Source organism: Delphinus delphis, chromosome 8 (assembly GCF_949987515.2).
Source record: "Delphinus delphis chromosome 8, mDelDel1.2, whole genome shotgun sequence".
Lineage (NCBI taxonomy): Eukaryota > Metazoa > Chordata > Mammalia > Artiodactyla > Delphinidae > Delphinus > Delphinus delphis.
This window is the reverse complement of record NC_082690.1, coordinates 107,706,109-107,722,476: the sequence shown is the minus strand read 5'-3', so window position 1 is coordinate 107,722,476 and position 16,368 is coordinate 107,706,109. Positions and strand designations below refer to the sequence as shown.

General features: G+C 53.5%; 1 protein-coding gene across 6 annotated transcripts in view; it reads left to right on the top strand.

Annotated features, from left to right (window-relative positions):
- The window catches only part of SHANK2 (SH3 and multiple ankyrin repeat domains 2), a 546,027-nt gene that overhangs the window by 93,669 nt on the left and 435,990 nt on the right, over positions 1–16,368 (top strand). For all 6 annotated transcript variants that reach the window (XM_060019467.1, XM_060019468.2, XM_060019471.1 and 3 more), the window contains exon 4: positions 15,214–15,417. In XM_060019467.1, the coding sequence (XP_059875450.1) occupies positions 15,214–15,417 (204 nt within the window). The remainder of the gene's footprint in view (positions 1–15,213; positions 15,418–16,368) is intronic.

Sequence of the window (16,368 nt, the reverse complement as noted above, 5' to 3'; positions counted from 1 at the left end):
ACTATTATTATTTGGGCTCCTTTGACTGTTTTCCTTTGTTTCTGCATTTTCTCACCTCTCTGATTAAACCTATTGTTTGGCTAACGTTTTTTTTTTTTCACAGACGAAAGGCAGGCAGAGGACATGGCGGGCGGGGGGAAAGGCCATAGGGTCCTGCTCCGGTTCACCTCCCCAGGTGGGGTCTGGACCTGCTTCTCCTGAGTGATTGCTGTTTCTGCATCTCAGTGGGACTGGAGTGTTGAACCGTGGATGGAGAGTCTCTGGCAGTACTGCTACTCCTTCCAGGAAGGCTCCCCGGGGGCCCCCGCACGTGCCGATGAGCAGAGTCCCGGGTGGGTGGGTGGGTGTGCAGGCCACGCGGGGATGACAGGTGGGGTGGGCTCTGGAGTGTGGCAGGAGGGCCTTCCTTGTGCTTTGCTGGAGCATCGCAGAGGCACAAGGCGCTTACGGTGGGGTTGAGCTCTGGCAGCCGTAGGTAAACTTGGCCTTTTAAGCAAGATACACGAGGCAAAATCAATAGAAACTATATAGCTCTTGTGTGATTTCTATTTGGGAGCACAGCAAACGGGGAAGTGGGGACAGAGCTGGCACCAGTCCCCTTTCCAAGCCTCCCCGAATGTCACGTCACAAGGACGGCGCAGAGGAAAACAGAAGCGGACGGGATCCCCCTGGGTGTGTACAGCATCCGCCCCCACGCCCACCTCCACCCAGGGGTTGGCACCGAGTGGCTGCAGGGAAGCTGTCGGTCCACGTGTCTGTCCCCACGACCCGTCTGAGCCAGTTAACGGAGGTGCAGGAGCCTGGCCCACCTGGCAGAGGCTTCTGGAAGATGCCTTTTTGCTTTAATCGATGCTTCCATTTATTAGATAACTGCGTCTTTGAGTTTATTTCATTGAGGAAAGAGCATCTCAGCTGCTCTCCTGACCCCTCAGCCGCAATTTGTTTCTGTCCACCCGTTCCTCTCTCCCTCAAATTTCTCCCCGAGAGCAGCAGCCCGTAGCATCCCCGATCCCCGCCGCATCCTTCATCCCCACTGCATCCCCGCCTTGCCTGCCTCCCCTGCCCTGACGCCCACATCAGCTGACCAGAGTGCCCCCCACCCCAGCCCGATCCATCACTTGCCTCCAGTTGGGCTGTCAGGGTTGCTCCACCCACGTGGCCTTGGGTCCCCTGGCTCATCACTGAGAATCAAAGCAGAACTCCAAGAGCACAGAAGGCTCACTTCCTCCTCCTTCAGGGTTTTAAATCCTTATCCTGTTGCCGCAGACAACCGTCGTATTTGCTTTTTATATCTGAGGCTTCCCTGGTTTTTGAATATGCGGAGGACTTTGCCTGTCCTATCCGTTTTTGAGCCCATCTCCCCCTCCAGTAGCTGAGAATCCAGCCCCGACAGCTGGCCTCTCACTCTGCAAAGACCGGGAGGTGGGCATGCATCGTGAGAGAAGGTTCTGGAAGGCCTGTGCAGGAGTGGCTCGTCACGTTGAGAAGCTCCGTCGGAGCACACGGCTGGGCGCGTGTTCAGTCCATCACTCTGGGCCCCTCGGGAGGTGAGAGTCTCCTTCTGGGAGTTAATTGCAGCCTCTGAATTCCACTCCCAGAAGGTTTGTCGTTGACTGCGAAGGACGCATCTTTCCAGAGGGAATATGGTGGGTTGGGTGGACCCTCTGCCATGTTCTCTGGACATCCAGGCACTGGGCGAATGGAGGGCAGGAGGCTTGGGCCGAGGAAGCCCAGGTTGGCCGAGCCTGGCCCCTGCAGCCTGGCCCTCCCGGGCTCCCTCCTGCCTGGGTTTGTCTCACATTCAGACAGGATTCCTTCTCCTGGGATCCCTCCGCCGCTCCCTCATCCCTCCACCTCTACTCATGTCTCGCAGCAACCAAGCTCCGCAAGGCCTCCCTGACCCTCCGGCTGGCGGGAGGTCCTGTTACCACGTCTGTCCAACGCCATCCCAACCACGGCCACGCCTCCAGCTCGACCTCCCGTCTGGGGCCTGGACCTCGTCTCTCCCTTGACATCTCCTCTGAAAGCTCAGAGGCCCCTCGACTCACATGGTCCGGAGCAGATGCCATGACGCTTTGCTTCTTCCCTCTGACCCCACAGCTGGCCCCGCTGGTTTCCCTCTCTTGGCCAGTGGTTACATTAAAAACCCAGCTCTACTGAGGTGTGATGTACAAGCCGTGAAGCTCACGCATCTTAAGGGCCCCGTCCTATGGTTTTCAGTAAGTCTGCTGAGTTGCCCGGCCACCTCGGTCTGGACTCTTCCCATCACCACCTTGTGCCTGTTTGCATTTCCTCCTCGTCCCCACTTCTAGCCCCGACAGCCACTAACCGTGTTCTGTCTGCATGGAGCCCCCTCTTCGGCACCACCCACGTGAGCAGGTCACCTGCAGTGTGGCCTTCTTTGACCCAGCGTCATGGGAGGGAGGTTCGTCCACGTCGTGGCATCTGTCTGTTTTTTCCTTTTCATCGCCGGGTAGTAGCCCATCGTGTGGCTGAATCCGTTCCCCGGTTGATGGCCAGTTGGGTGGTTCCCACTTTGGGCTGTGAACCTTCTCTGATTCTGTTGTCTGAGCCAGAACCCAGGAGTTATCCCGAGCATTCCATCGCCCCTCAACCAATCCGCTCCCGAGTCCTGCCCTTTGACCTTCTGAATCCCTTTGCACCCGTGTCACTCTCTCCCCACCCCAGCCCTGTCTCTGCCATCTTCCTCCTGGACCAGGGGAGCTGCAGACCCCTCTTTCCTCTCAGCAGTTTTCCGCACAGTGCTAAGAGCAGTTGTTTGTAATGCGAACCCGGTTGCCTCTTCGTTGTAGACCACCCCCCGTCCAGGAGTCTTACTGTTCTTAGAATAAGATCAAATGCACAAACTTATTTACAGAACAGATATAGAGTCACAGATGTAGAAAAGAAACTTATGGTTACCAAGGGGAAAGGGGGGTGGAGGGATAAATTGGGAGATTGGGATTAACGTATACACAATACTATATATAAAATAGATAATCAACAAGGACCTACTGTGTAGCACAGGGAACTCTACCCGATACTCTGTAGTAACCTATATGGGAAAGGAATCTAAAGTTTTTCTTTATTTTTGGCTGCGTTGGGTCTTTGTTGCTGCACGTGGGCTTTCTCTAGTTGCGGCGAGCAGGGGCTGCTCTTCGTTGCGGTGCGCGGGCTTCTCATTGCAGTGGCTTCTCGTTGCGGAGCACGGGCTCTAGGCACGCAAGCTTCAGTAGCTGCAGCACGTGGGCTCATTAGCTGTGGCTTGCAGCTCTGGAGTGCAGGAGTTGTGGCTCACGGGCTTAGTTGCTCCGCGGCATGTGGGATCCTCCCGGACCAGGGATCGAACCGTGTTCCCTGCATTGGCAGGTGGATTCTTAACCACTGCGCCACCAGGGAAGTCCTGGGAAAAGAATCTAAAGAAGAGTGGGTATATGTATACGTATAAATGAATCACTTTGCTGTACACCTGAAACTAACACAACGTTGTAAATCAACTATATGCCAATAAAAATTAATTTAAAAAAGAGGATCAAATGCTAGACGTTTTATGAATTCATCTCAGCCCTCGCCTGCTGAGGTGACATCTGAGCTGAGCCCCAGGTGATGAGAGGTTGGCTTAAGGATCTTTGCCCAGAACATTCCGGGCAGAGGGTCGCCCGAGCGGCATGCCTGAGGTGGGAATGAACTTGGTTGGCAAGTCAGAGCAGCGGGGAAGGCCGAGGCCACCGGCTGGGTGGGTGCACAGGGCGGAGGGCGGTGGGTAGGGGCCGAGGCGAGGGGGTGTGATTCCCCCCGAAGAACAGTGGGAGTTTTGGAGAGGTTTGGCACAGAGCCTGTGACCTCGTTTATAGTTGAAAGGGGACCCTGGCTCCTCTCGGGGGAGGAGGGAAGGGCACAGAAGCAGGTAGGAGGCTCCTGCAGGAATCCAGCGGGTAGGGGGTGCTGGAGGCTGGGGCCAGGGGTGGCGGGAGAAGGTGGAGACGGGGACAGGTTCCTGATGACAAAGTCGAGGTCATCAGAGCACATGTGGCCCTTGCAGGAGATTGTGCTCTGGCCAAGCAAAGGGTCCTTAAGGGTGACTTGTATCAACACCCTGCCTGCGTCTTTGCAGTTTCTCAGCACAGGAACAAAAAAAGACTCCGTTTCTTTTAAAGATTGAGATGTAATTCACATACCATACACTTTGCCCATTGAAAGTGTACAATTCAGTGGATTTTTTTTAACATCTTTATTGGAATATAATTGCTTTACAATGGTGTGTTAGTTTCTGCTTTATAACAAAGTGAATGAGTTATACACATACATATATCCCCACATCTCCTCCCTCTTGTGTCTCCCTCCCTCCCACCCTCCCTATCCCACCCCTCCAGGCGGTCACAAAGCACCGAGCTGATCTCCCTGTGCTATGCGGCTGCTTCCCACTCAGAGTGAAGTAAGTCAGAAAGAGAAAAACAAATACCGTATGCTAACACATATATATGGAATCTAAGAAAAAAAAAGTTCGGTGGATTTTAGTAAATTCACAGGTGAGGGTACCCACCACCCAGTCAATCTTACAATCTTAGAACATTTCATCATCCCAGAAGGAAACCCCGCACCTGTTAGCAGGCGTCCCCATACCCCTCCCCCAGTCCCTGGCGACCACTATCTGCTCTCTGTCTCGATGGATCTGCCTGTTGTGGACGTTCCACGTCAGTGGGATCAGGTGATGTGTGGCCTGGGAGGCAGCTCATATCTACTCACTCTTGTCGTCAGCTTCTCCTGTTGGAGGCAAGCCCATCCCCCAGGTCTTCCCCTGAAAACAACGCTTATCCCATTGGTGCCTTATAAATGTCTCCATTAAATGGCCTCACGGGTCACCCAGTAGCCCAGGCAACGCAGAGGTGAGAAACTCTCGCATCAAAATGTTCTTTCGTCTTTTGTTCTCCCATTTTGTTTTCAGATTTTCCTGTCCCAGATTTTCCTTTCTCGCCTGCTTGTTTGCTGACCACAAGGAAACTTGTTTGGGATTTTAGACTTGATTAGAAAATGAGTTGTACATGACCCTGACTTGAGTACATCTTCTGCCCTAAAAAAGTCATCGACGAGGACTCAATGGGCAGAAGGTGATGACGGTGACAGTGTTCTTCCTTCGGGAACTTGGTTTATGGCGGTGGAGTGTGGCCCAGGGCCGACTCCAGTTCAGCCAGGGAAGCCCCCAAGGGGCCGCGGAATGCCTTAGGTTCCAGATTGGTGTATCTTTTGTTCATTGAGAGAAAATTTGAAATATAGGAAAAATACAAAGAATAATATCATACATACCAGCTTTATTGTTTATTATGTAGAATTGACAGTGGTTAACATTTTGTCTTTTTTCAATCACAGGGTTAAAATGTTTCTGATACAGCTCAAGTCTCCCTCACCCTCCTGCCCAGGCCCCTCTGCTCAGAGGCAGACACTGCCATGATTCACTGTGAATTCCTCTCGTCCCTTTTCCTCTTTTTATATGTATCAGTGATCTCTATATACTGTTGTGTTATTGTGTAAAAATGACTATATATATATACCTGGTATCACACTGGGCATGTCATTTATAACTTACGTTTTCCACTTGGTGTTATATTTTTAAGATTTGTCTTTATTTATTTTACGTATCCACTCATCCATCCATCCACTCATCCATCCATCCATCCACCCATCCACCCATCCACCCATCCATCCACCCACTCATCCATCCATCCATCCACTCATCCACCCATCCATCCACCCACCCATCCATCCATCCATCCATCCATCCACCCATCCATCCATCCACTCATCCATCCATCCATCCATCCACCCACCCATCCATCCATCCATCCATCCATCCACCCATCCATCCATCCACTCATCCATCCATCCACTCATCCATCCATCCATCCACCCATCCACCCATCCACCCATCCATCCACCCACTCATCCATCCATGCATCCACTCATCCACCCATCCATCCATCCACCCATCCATCCACCCATCCATCCATCTGCCCTCTTGGCATTACAGAAATATCTTTTTGGATCTTTGCTCTCTACTTTCAGCAGCTCTGTTATGTCCTTTGCAGTATTGCATCTGGATCACGTTAAGGGGGTAAAAGCACGGAACCGTGTCATCTTGTGGTTTCATTCATTGCTTGGCAAAGCCAGAGAGCACCCACCTCCCCACACCCTTTCACTCCCCTCTGCCTCCATTTTCTCTGTGATGTGGTGATAATCAGCCTCATTGTCCTTATTGTTTTTTTGGCAAAGCAAGGTCATTATTTTATTTATTGATTGATTTATTTATTTATTGCGGTACGCGGCTTCTCACTGCTGTGGCCTCTCCCGTCGCGGAGCACAGGCTCCGGACGCGCAGGCTCAGCGGCCGTGGCTCACGGGCCCAGCCGCTCCGCGGCATGTGGGATCTTCCCGGACCGGGGCACGAACCCGTGTCCCCTGCATCGGCAGGCAGACTCTCAACCGCTGCGCCACCAGGGAAGCCCCTCATTTTTTAAAAAAAAATTAATTTTAACATCATTATTAGAGTGTAATTGCTTTACAATGGTGTGTCAGTTTCTGCTTTATAACAAAGTGAATCAGTTATACATATACATATGTTCCCATATCTCTTCCCTCTTGCGTCTCCCCCGCCTCCCACCCTCCCTATCCCACCCCTCTAGGTGGTCACAAAGCACCGAGCTGATCTCCCTGTGCCATGCGGCTGCTTCCCACTAGCTATCTACTTTACGTTTGATAGTGTATATATGTCCATGCCACTCTCTTTGTCCCAGCTTACCCTTCCCCCTCCCCATATCCTCAAGTCCATTCTCTAGTAGGTCTGCGTCTTTATTCCTGTCTTACCCCTAGCTTCTTTATGACATTTTTTTCTTAAATTCCATAAATATGTGTTAGCATACAGTATTTGTTTTTCTCTTTCTGACTTACTTCACTCTGTATGACAGTCTCTAGGTCCATCCACCTCACTATAAATAGCTCAGTTTCGTTCCTTTTCATGGCTGAGTAATATGCCATTGCATATATGTGCCACATCTTCTTTATCCATTCATCCGATGATGGACACTTAGGTTGCTTCCATGTCCTGGCTATTGTAAATAGTGCTGCAGTGAACATTTTGGTACATGACTCTTTTTGAATTATGGTTTTCTCAGGGTACGTGCCCGGTAGTGGGATTGCTGGGTTGTGGGAAAGCTCAAGGGCCCTCCTGTGAAAGGCCTGCGAGGAAGTCAGGCCCCGAGTGCGCTGGTTACCGTTCATGGCGCGGGGCAGCTTGCCAAAGGCGGAGAGGAGCTTTATCTTCATACGTATCATGAAGAAGCAAAAAGCCTATTTAACCAGCCCCAGCTCTGTGTGCTGTAAGGGTTCCGTGCTGCGTCTCCCCGTTAGCTGTGAGGCTAACACTCTGTACACGAGAGTGGTCAGGCCGGCTCACGCGGTCTCAGTGGCCCAAGCGACACACGTCTGGCTTGGTGTGCTCTTCTGTTTAAGCTTGCTGTCAAAACCCACTTAAATCCTGTCGAGAAACGAATGCCTGGGGCTGGAATTATTACACATTCTGTCAAAAGCTTTGGAAACCCCACAGTGTGGTGAGAATATTGTGGTTCAAAGTCACCCTGGGGAAGAGCAGAGCTCTCCTCCTTCCCTGATGTCCCGGGCTGATCAAATGATCCAGAAAGTGGCAATAGGAGGGCACGAGTCATCAGAAGTTAATTTCCTGCATTAGTGCCGAGGGTGAGGCTCTTTTCTAGCACCTTTGCTCTGTGGTTGCCTTTCCCTGGCTCCTTCCCTCCCGGTTCTGACCGTTCTGCCCACAGCCCTCCTTTCTGGGCGGACAGACAGGAGCTCTTCATTCCACTCGGTCCGCACAGCATCTGTCCCCATGTGATGTGGCCACGCCTCCCCTGTCTCCCTTTCTCTGCCTGGAATCCACTTCGTGGCCCCGCCTGGTGAACCCTCCCGATTTGCGGCTCCGTCCTGTGCAGTGGGACCAAGTTGAAACTCATCAGCCCTCTGGTCCATTCATTCCAGACCCGCCTCTGGCAGCTGTGTGACGTGGGGAGCAGTTCCTAGGGTTTACGGCGTTCCTCGTTGGGCTTGGGGCTGCTCGTACCTCCTCCAGGAGAACCTAAGGAGAAGAGGGTGCGTTTGACGTGCTTTCTTTGCTGGGCTGGCGGGCGCACAGTGAGTGCTTTGTGTCTGCAGTCAGGACGATTTAATTCTCCCCCGCCTGCCCTTACCCACCTCCACTTACTGCTTCTAGGAGGACCTCTTTAGCCAGCATCATATCCTCTGCTTTGCTCTGAGCCTGCCTGAAATCGTGGGGACCAACAGAGGAAAGTGAGCTCACCTCCAGGGAGGGTGTGAGTCTCTGACAGAGCCCAACTAGTGCCTCTCAGTGACTATGGCCTTGACAGCCGCAGAGGACCACTAGCTGGCCCCTTAAAGGTCACCAGGATGCACGGTCCACCCACCACTTCACCAAAGCATCCGGAGCTGCTGTCAAGCATTTACTCTTTGGAAAATGTTATTCCGACTGGAAAAACCCTAACCCTAATCCACAGCCACTTTGGCCTTTAGTGTTTAAACCTTCAGAAGCACTAGTGTGGTTCCTGGCCATCAGCTTCCTTGGGCCAGGCTGTCCTTCTCGGTCACAGTCACCCACCGTCTTCCCCGTTCCACATACATCCTTTCGTGTGTTACCCGTGCCAGCGTCTCCATGTTTTCCACCACAGGTGCAGCCTGGTGGGTGTCTGTCCACGGCAAAAAGCATTGTTTCATTTGGACGATTGCATGCGGAAACCGCCCCTCACAGTCCTGGGGGGCAGAGGTTGGCGGGTCTGCAGATGGCGCGTGAACAGCCGTTAGAGGCCAGCCGCCCCTCGATGCCCCTTTAAATGACTCCCGGCAGGTTCTGTGTATCAAGGGCCTTTGAAATGCATCCCGAAAGGATCGAGGATGGTGTGAAATGTGCTTCTTTTGCAATGAGTGATGTGCTCAGAAACTGGGATTTCTTTCAGGAGATCTTGCGTTCCTCCTGAATGCACTGCGGTCCGTGCTTCCAGCTCTGTATCCTGAGCAGGTGAACGGGGGTGATGCAGGGGGCTCCCTCGGCACCACGACCCCTGAATGCTTTGTCAGGCCACCCCCTTGTTCTCGCCTTTTCTGGGAGGAAGTCAAGAGTGAGCTGGATTTAAGTCTCACCTGAGGACCATGAGTGAGCAGCTGTGGCGGGGGAGGTGATCTGAATAGATGGTGTAATCCAACCCGTGTTGTTGCTTCTTCCCTTGGCCTCCAGACGGCTCACTGTAACAACAGACATTTTACACAGTGTAATATTTACCATTCCTCAAGCTTTGTCTAGACACGTCTTACCCTTCTGACATCTTACAAAACAACCATTGTCATCATTTCTGTTCTGCAGGGCCCAGGACAGATTTGGAGAGCAATTTACTCTCTTACATAGAATTCTCTTGCCGTGTTTTTGTGAATCAGAACAGCCTGTCCAACTTCTGCCTGCTTCTGCCCCACGGGCCAGCCCCTCCGGTAGATACACGTGACCCCAAGGCACCAGGTTGTGTGACCCTCTGTGGATCCTGTGAGCTAGTTGGCCACACAGACACGGCCCAGTGTGGCCCTCTGTGTGTGGCAGAGGCTTGGCCGTGGTCACAGTGTGATGGGCTGCCTTGTGTCCCCGTAAAATTCATATGTTGGAGTCCTGATGCCCAGCACCTCAGAAGGTGACTGTATTTGGAGAGGAGGATCTTTAAAGAGATGGATAAGGTGAAACGAGGTCACTGGGGTGGGGCCCTAATCCCATAGGACTTGGTGTCCTTATAAGAAGAGGAGGTCAGGACACAGACGCACACAGAGGGACGACCCCGCGAGGACACAGGGAGAAGACGGCCGTCTACACTCCGAGGAGAGAGGCCTCAGGAGGACCCAGCCCCGCCCACACCTGGATCTGGGATTCCAGCCTGCAGGACTGGAGACAGTACATGTCTGTTGTTTAAGCCCCCCGGCTGTGGTGTTTTGTTACAGTGGCCCAAGCTGACTCATTCACACAGATCCAGGGTCTTGCCTGGTTCCCCCAGGCTGGGCGCCTGCCTCTCTCGGTCTCCAGGGCCAGGGTGCCTCCCCTCGAGTCCAGGTATTTCAGGTTTAGCCTCATGTCTTGCAGAATAGCTACAGCTCACGTTGGCCATGTAGGATTTCTCTCACTCTCTTCACTGTAGATTTCAGTTTGACCATGAGCTCTACCAGCAGAAGGGCCAGGGTTTCGTGCGTGTTGACCGCACGCCGACCGCAGCTCTGCCCACTTTGGTGGTGTGTCTCTCCTCTCAGGATTTTTGGGTCGTTCAAGGAGCTGATGAGGTCTCGGTGCACTTGATGCAACGCGGGGCCCCGAGAAATGGTAGCTCCCACCATCCTCTTCCTGATCCCGTGGGGACCTTGCTTTCCTGCCGGGTTCTGTCACCCAGGACGGTTCCACGTATGGAACTTTGTGTTCGGTGCAGTTCAGTTCCAGTGACATCCACTGAGCTGCAGGGACATCAGGTATGGTTGTGCCAAGAACAGGACATAAACCCTGTCGTCACGCAGCAGCTCGGAGGGCCAGGGGGCGCTCTCGCCAGCCGAATGCCGGTGGTACCAGGAGCCGGGAGAGGGAGAGGGTGGGGGATGTGAATGGGTGCATCTTGGAGGAGGACGTAGATGGTTACCTGGGCTTGAACGTGCCTCCCTCTGGAGGACGCTGAAGCTGGCCTGCGGGCGTCCTCGGAGCTTCCTGGATGCCGGCTGCCCTCCTGTCATCCGGGCTGATGCCGGTCACAACCCCACCTCTCTCTGTTAGAGTGTGCACGTCTCTGCGCCTCCCATTTCCAAACCACGCAGCTCCCGTGTTGAGCGCTATGCTTGTCAGGACGTAAGCGAGAAGCACTCTGACGTGGGTCTTGGAGATGCCCTTACGTCCTCTCGCAAGTGTCCTGTGTCTTAAGCCACGCAGCTCAGCCAGACCCACCGGGCGGCCTTGAGATGCATCTGGATGTCCTGGCATTTGGGCTGTCGCAGCAGGAGATCAGTGAGTGACAGGTACCGACTCCTACCTGCGTGTCAGGAGAGAGGGAGGAGGCATACATGCGTGTCCCACCTCCCAGGAAACAAGAAATGCGGGACGGAGAGGCTGTGACCTGTAGGCTGGACAGGAGGGGGCAGGGGGCAGCCGGATTAGCTTGAATGGTCCGTGGGCTGTGGGTTCAACTCGGGGAGCCCAGCGGTCAGCTCAGCTGGGAGACCAGAGAGAGGGTGAGTCCCTGACCCCGTGGGAGGTGTGAGTGCAGTTTCAGCTGGTAGACGAGGTGGGGAGGGGACGGCTAGCTGGAAGCACAGGTGCACAGGTGCTGGAGGCTGGGGCGCACGTGGCCTGGCTTTCCCGAGGACTGCCGGCGCGTTGCTGGAGTGTGTGTGCGCGTGTGTGTTTGTCTGTGCGTGTGTGTGTGTGTGTGTGTTCGCATGTGTGTATGTACAGGTATATATGTGTGTTTGTGTTTGTGTCCTTACGCGTTTGTGTACACGTGTGTGTGTATGTTTTTATGTGCGTGTGCATGTGTGTGTGTGCCAGTGCACACGTGTGGGGTTGGGGCCAGGGCAGAGGTGGTACCGACAGGCAGGACGTGGGGAGTTATTGGCTTGAGAGGGGACCCTGGCAGCCACTCAGGGAGTCAGGTTGTGTGGGCCCGAGGGACATGGGATGAGCTCAGTGCAGTGGCTGCTGGAGTGACCTGGTGAGAAAGGCTTGGGGCTGCTGGGCAGTGGAGGTGGGACAGATGAGGACTCACACACCTGAGGTCATGGATTAATGCAGACCAGTCCGGAAGCTGCGGGACAGGACGGAGTCAAGAGGTCCTCCTGGGTTTGTGGCATGGGAGGAGGGGCAGCCGCTGAGATCGGGGAGCAGGAGGGGAGGGGCAGGGAGGGACGATGGGGGCATCTGTTTGGGGGTTGAGTTGTTAGGTTGGTGTCATCACTTAGCCCACACTGGAGCCACTCATCTGTCAGCTGGCGTCCAGGTCCCTGCGTCTCCCTGCTCGGTGAACTTGGGCTCATGGTCAGAACCTTCCTTTGTGTCCAGGGTCCTGCCACCGGTCCACCACTGTCACCATTGCTGGCCAGGGTCCTGCCACCGGTCCACCACTGTCACCGTTGCTGGCTGAGGAACCTGTTCCAAAATCTTGTTAGTCTTGTGAATTCACACCAGGGTGAAAATCTTTGTTTGAAGTGCTCTGTTGTTCTTCGGGGGTTTTCTTTTGTCCATCCTCCCTGAAGCCCAGCTGTTAAGTAGAAGAAAGGACACCACGTCCATGGCGCTCCCCTGCTTTTTCTGGGAGACACGTCCGCGGCTAATCTGCACAGCACCACATGCCTTGAGACCTGTGACGTTGTCTATTTTTCAGAGTATCTCGGAGCGTAGCCTTTCCTTCTTTGAAAAAAGTTATTTAGCATCTCCCAAATAGCGTCCCTCGCTATGGAGGTGAAACTGCTTCTCCCTTGTAACTGTCAACATTTAACATTGGGGCAAATTGACAGGTCATTGGAAAATCTGAACAAAGGCAGTATGTCCCTGGTCCACAGAGGACCTGAACGTAAGTATTCTCTTCTGTTTTCTCAGTGACTAGACGTCTGGTATTTTATGATTTGTCCGCACTGAGGTGCCGCGGGCACAGAGAGGAAATGACGTGTCAGTTAAATAGCGAGGACTTCGGAGCCGGGCCGATACAGCTTGGGTTCGGATCGAACCTCCACCATTTTCTAGACACGCGACCTTGGGGTAGTTACGTGAGTCTCGGAGGCTCAACTTGCTCATCTGGAAAATGGGAATAGTAATAATTGTTATTACATTGTTATTTTAGCATATAATTATATATTCATTATAGTTATTGATACAATAATCACACTATATCAATAATAATGATTATTATAATAATAAGACTCTCCACTCGTGGTTGTGTTGAAGGCAAATGAAGTTAGCACAGTTTCTGGCATTTAGGAGTCAATACATGTCAGCCACGACTGTGTCATCATCATGACCACTGTCGTCAACATTGTGTTCACTATCGCCACCATCAACACCACCCCATCATCACCATCACCATAAACACCATCAACACCACCACCGTCATCACACCCCACTAGGCTTTGAGCTCCTTAAGGGGCAGGAACCCTTATCTTTTGCGGGGACGCAATTCAACCCGTAATGACATGTATTACATATGTTCCGTCTGCTTCTTACAACTGCCCTGCAAGTTATGCAGTTACCATGGTTTTCATCACAGAAACAGGGGGACCACTGGGTTGGTAAATTCGCCCAGGATCCCGAGGTTAGTGTATGCAGCTGGAAATCCAAGCCTTTCTGCCCTCCGAGCTCCTGTTGCTTCTAGAGCGGTTTCTCAGTGGCGCCCTCTAGGCGTGTTTTTTGGAGCAGGACATTCTCCATTGTGCTGGGCTGGCCTGTCGCGACTCATCGTCCCCAGCCCTGCCCCCTAAGTGGCCGTGGACACCAGTCTCTGGGGTCATCTACAGTCGCCACACAGATCCCCTGGGGGATGGCTTTCAGGCTGTGCTCTGCTCAGCGCCCACCTGCTGGCAGGATCCTTTCTGCCGGCCGCAGGGAGGGAGCCTCAGGCCCGCTTTGGATGCTGGCCTCTAAGGGAAATTGAGTTCGCGCGTCCATGGAGCTGGAACCAGAGGCCGACAATGATTCTCAAAGCAGGAACTGGCGAGATATCCACGGCCCTACTTGGTCACCTCTGATACAGCTCCGCTGTTGTGTTGGGAGTTTCCAGACAGTCTTCTCATTCAGCCGAAGATGGCAGGGGTGCAGCTGGCAGTCACTGAAGCGAACGATCGGCCCCCACCCAGCCTCGCAGCCCCGAGAGGAGCTCTGAGCCTTACTCTTGAATTCAGTCTTTGCCATCGGAGAGGGACAGACGGCACATTCATGCCCGTGGGGTCAGGTTTCCCGGCAGTGGGATTCCGGGCTGCCTGCTCAACCGACCTGTTGTCGAGAGCAGGGGTATCCTCTTACCCAGCAGGGAGGAGCTCTCCCGAGGCAGAGGGTCAGGGAGATAGTAGCGCCTTTTGCATCCTTGGGCGAGCAGAATCCTCCTGCAGAGAGTTGGTTCCAGCCTCGTACGCAGTCAGACTCGGTCGTTTCTGAACGCTTTCACAGTGATTAAGCACGTTTTTGAGCCCCTGCCGATGGCCATGCAGTAGAATATAATTTTAATTCAATAAAAACTAGAAGTGATGGTCAGAAGCGGATTTGGCCTAACGCTTGTTCTCCTGGTGTGTTGGCAGGTCTCACTGAAGGGACCTGGGAACGTGACCAAGTCGTGTCGTTCTGGTTCTTAGCGTCTTCGCTCTGTTCTTGAAAAGTGTTCGTGGTTGGTTTGCAGGAACCGTCTGTACTATTTAACTTTTTCAAAGATTAACTTTCACGGCAACTGATACGATTTCTAAATCAAATCATTCTTCACAGTTGCCGTTCTTTATGGTTTGGGAGGGGCGGTGTCAGTGTTTTTGCAGCTGTTACGTTCAGAGTCAGCGGGGTGGGGCGCTTGTGCCCTGGGCTTTCCCATCAGTGAGGTTATGAGAGGAGACGGCCACCTGGGCCTGAGATGCCAAGAGAGAGCGATCGGGGTAAAAACGAAGCCACACTGTAATTCACTCGCGCCGTCGTCCTCAGTCTGTTTCCGAGACCAGCTACAGCAGCACCTTGAAACTTGTGAGAAATGCAGCTTCTGGGGCCTGACCCAGACCCGCTGGCTCAGACACTCTGCTTGAAGGGGGTGCGGGTCAACAGTCTGTGTTTCACAAGCAGGGAGGTTTGAGAAGCTCCGTACAAGTGAGAGAACTGCCCAGGGCAATAGGTGGTGGGGAGTGATGACCAGCAAACACAGCTGGTCCCAGAGATTGGAGCCAATGGTGAGAGCTGAGGCCACAGAATCAGTGAGTCGATCTGAGCTTTTCCCCTTTTATATTTACCGAAGCGACAAGAAGGTCGTATTTTTCATCCAGAAAAGCCAGGGGGTCCAGAGCTCAGAGGAGCTCTCGGGATGGAATGGAAGCACCTTTGGCGTCTCTGACCACGTGCCGGGGTGGCATCCTGCATCACTAACCAGGGGTCTCTGTCCTTCCGCGCAGAAGTGCATTCGATTTAACCCCGATGCGACGGTGTGGGTTGCGAAGCAGCGGATTCTGTGCTCGTTGAACCAGAGCCTGAAGGACGTCCTGAACTACGGGCTGTTCCAGCCGGCGAGCGACGGGCGAGACGGCAAGTTCTTGGACGAGGAACGGCTTCTGCGCGCGTACCCGCAGCCCGCGGGCAGGGGCATCCCCTCCCTGGAGGTACTGGTCACCGCCTCAGAGCCTGGGCGTGGTGGTGGAGGGAGGACCTTCCCCCAGTTCCACGTTTGCTTCGGACTGGGAAATCGCTCTTAGCTCAAAACAGTAGTGTGCATTCTCAAGGTCGCAGCAGATATTGTCCTGATTTGCGGACCAGGGTGCAATTTTTAGCCATTTGTTTTCCTGCTGTGGATTGGATGAACTTGTTGGAGGGACATCTTGGTGTGAGCGGACCATGGGTCTGACTCAGGCTCGCGTCACCTGGAGCTGTGAGCCCTGGGGACGCAGAACGGGGTTTGCCTCTACCTCCTGAATCTCCCCCGACACCCCGCCCTTGGGCTCAGGGTGGCCCGTGGCCATCCAGCTGTTGTCAGAAGCATGACTCCCGGGAATGACCTGTGGGTTCTTTGAGCCGCTGTGGCCAGTCACGTGCTCTTGGGCTGACTCGTGAAGTGTGGGTGCATACACCCGGCAGCCTTACATCCACAGAACGTGTGTCCCCCGGCTCTGCCCTGGGGAACCCGGGCTTGCTGCACCCTGAGTTTACGTATGGTATTTCCACATTGTATATTTTTATTTATTTTTATTTATTTATTTATTTTTTGCGGTACGCGGGCCTCTCACTGCCGTGGCCTCTCCCGTTGCGGAGCACAGGCTCCGGACGCGCAGGCTCAGCGGCCATGGCTCACGGGCCCAGCCGCTCCGCGGCATGTGGGATCTTCCCGGACCGGGGCACGAACCCGTGTCCCCTGCATCGGCAGGCGGACTCGCAACCACTGCGCCACCAGGGAAGCCCCACGTGGTATATGTTTAAATTAATTTTTAAGCAACTATACTCCAATAAAAACGAATAAAAAATTTTCATTGGCGCATAGTTGGTTTACAATGTTGTGCTCGTTTCAGGTGCACAGCAAAGTGAATTAGTTATCCGTCTACATACAGTCACTCTTTTTC